The 2,483-nt window shown below is 44.0% G+C and overlaps 1 protein-coding gene across 1 annotated transcript; it reads right to left on the bottom strand.

Moving 5' to 3' along the window:
• Nucleotides 1–299: 299 nt before the first annotated feature.
• On the bottom strand, nucleotides 300–1,325 carry LOC133378772 (succinate--CoA ligase [GDP-forming] subunit beta, mitochondrial-like). The gene has a single exon (XM_061613398.1). The coding sequence runs from the start codon at nucleotides 1,308–1,310 to the stop codon at nucleotides 300–302; it is 1,011 nt and encodes a 336-aa protein (XP_061469382.1). The 5' UTR covers nucleotides 1,311–1,325.
• Nucleotides 1,326–2,483: the final 1,158 nt, after the last annotated feature.

The following is a 2,483-nucleotide window of genomic DNA, read 5'->3' as shown; positions in this document are numbered from 1 at the left end:
TGTATTGTCACTGCACCATCAGTGTGCATGGAGGGGTTTTATAGAGTGGAAGTGGTAGGTCCCTTCCTCAAGGAGCTTACAATTTAAAATTAGCCACAGGGGAAACAACAGAAGAAGGATAAGGAAGTGGAGGCTGGGGTAATCAGGGAACCAATATGCAGTTGTTTCAGTTACATGTGCTTAAGCTTAGTTACAGCCTGAGTCACAGAAGGGCATGGAGGGACAATGGGGTGGTGCCAAAGACTTCCTGGAAGAGGTAGGATTTGAGGAGGGATATGAAGGGAAAATGAGAGGTGGCATCATGTGGGTCTACTGGGAGGCAGCTCCAAGCATATGGCGTAGCAATGGCAGGGTCCTTTGAGGGAGTAGGAGACCTTCAGATGATGGATATGGGGGACCTTAGGATCAGCAGTGAGCAACTTGAATGCTTGATACACTTGTGCTTCTTTCACACCTCCACCAAGATCCAGAAAATTGGCAAGCTTTCCACCATTAAGGGAAATTATATCACAGGCTGCCATAGCAAGCCCAGCACCATTGACAAAACAGGCAGTGTTTCCATCTAGGCCTATGTACTTTAAGTCATAGTTAGCAGCTTCATTTTCTATAGGCTCATTCTCAGATTTGTCATCCAGGGCAAATACGTCTTTTTGCCTGAACTCAGCATTGTCATCAAAGTTTATCTTGGCATCAAAGCACACAACTTGTCCATCTGGAGTTTCGCCAAAGGGATTCACTTTAACTTGAGTGGCATCAATTTTCAGGAAAATTGACAGCTTCTTAATTTGATCTGCAGCCTGCTGTTGCAGAGGCTTCTTGAATCCTAAATTTTCTGCCAACTGTAGTGCTTGAGTATCCTTTACCCCTTCAAAAGTATTGATTTCCTCCTTAAAGATGAGCTCCAGGCTTTTATCTGTCACTCCTATATCAACTCCACCTTCTCGGCTTCCAACCAGAACAGGCCCATTGCAAGCTCGATCCATTAATATTGCAAAACAAGTTTCTCTTGAAATGTTTACTGCTTCTGTCACCATAACCTTTTTTACTTTAACACCACCCTTCGTTGTTTGCTTAGTTGTGAGGTTGTATCCAATCATCTGTTCAGCAAACTGCCCTACCACTTTAGGGTCCCTGGTTAGATGCACACCTCCTTTCAGTCCACTGCTGGAAACATATTTTCCTCTTCTTCCAGCCAAGATTTGAGCCTTCAGCGTGGTTTCTGTAGTCTTTAGTCTCTTAGCAGCCTCAAGAGCATTATTTGCAGTGTCAGCCACAAAGAATTTCTGGACTGTGACCCCGTGATCAGCCATCAGTTTCTTACTCTGGTATTCCTGCAGGTTCAGCCATCGTCTAGGGGCTAATTCAGCATCTGGGCTGTGCCTCCTAAGTAGTAAAGCCAAGTTCCGCAGCACCGTTACATATATTTACAAATCCTGTTACAAGTTTTAAGTAGAGATAAGCGATACTGATGCATTCATCAATGCATGACAATGCACATGAATGATGACAACACATCTGAGACTTTTGGGGATCTTTTAACAGCTGGTGTGGATAGGAAAAACTGCTAATATCAGTAAATCATTAGCGATCTAGCTTTACAAATCATGCAAGTGTGTGTGTGTGTTTATGTGGGGGGTGTTGAATGCAATATTACACTCCCTTATTGGCTCTAAATGTTAGGAATATGAGCACTTTAGGGACCTTGGGAGGGGGAATTTAAATTATCTCCTTTGAGTTTGTGCTCCTCCTCTTACCTTTTTGTTAAGATCTTGCCATATTTCCTAGTTGTACATAATCTGTTCTTTGCCCCCTCATCTACACTGGAAATCTCATGTCCCTCCCTCCCTCCTTCTCCCTCCTGTCTAAAGACTCTCATGCGGCTCCCCCAAGTCTTATAAATAATCCCCTTCCAACAGAAACAGTCCTACCATTAGGCAAAGTGATTTGCCATAGGCAGGTGGTTTAATAACAGGGCAGCAAATAGTTGGTTATTTACCGCAGAATCCTTATCCAGGACACTGCCTGGTGGGACTTAACACAGTGGCAAGGCCACTGGTGCATCCACAGTCCTGTTGTGCATGCCAGCCAGGGTGGAAGGTGGTGGTGGTATGTAATGCTGTAAATCTGCAAGACCAATGGATTTTGAGGAGGTTTAGGTTGGTGCACACGTCTTGCTCCTTTCATGCCTAGGGATCCTTTCTGGGCCAGAATACATATAATTGGTGAATGTTGGCCTATAACTTATTGTTTGGGGATGTTCTCTGTTTGTATTGCCATGTAAGTGATATATGCAATGTTCCCTATAACATGCCTCGTTTGGTATATTTAGGAGCTTGAATCCATGCTTGTCAGAAGCCATTATATGATGCTTATAGTGGTAACCACAGCTAGTAAATAGAAGGCCTTCCTTCAGGAGCTCACAGCTCTTCATGTGAGAGACTGTGCTAGATTGCAGGTGCCTTATCAGTACAGCAGCATGAGAA

Source organism: Rhineura floridana, chromosome 3 (genome assembly GCF_030035675.1).
Source record: "Rhineura floridana isolate rRhiFlo1 chromosome 3, rRhiFlo1.hap2, whole genome shotgun sequence".
In the NCBI taxonomy this organism is placed as follows: Eukaryota; Metazoa; Chordata; class Lepidosauria; order Squamata; family Rhineuridae; genus Rhineura; species Rhineura floridana.
Note: the sequence above shows the minus strand (reverse complement) of the source record. Positions and strands in the feature narration are given on the sequence as shown.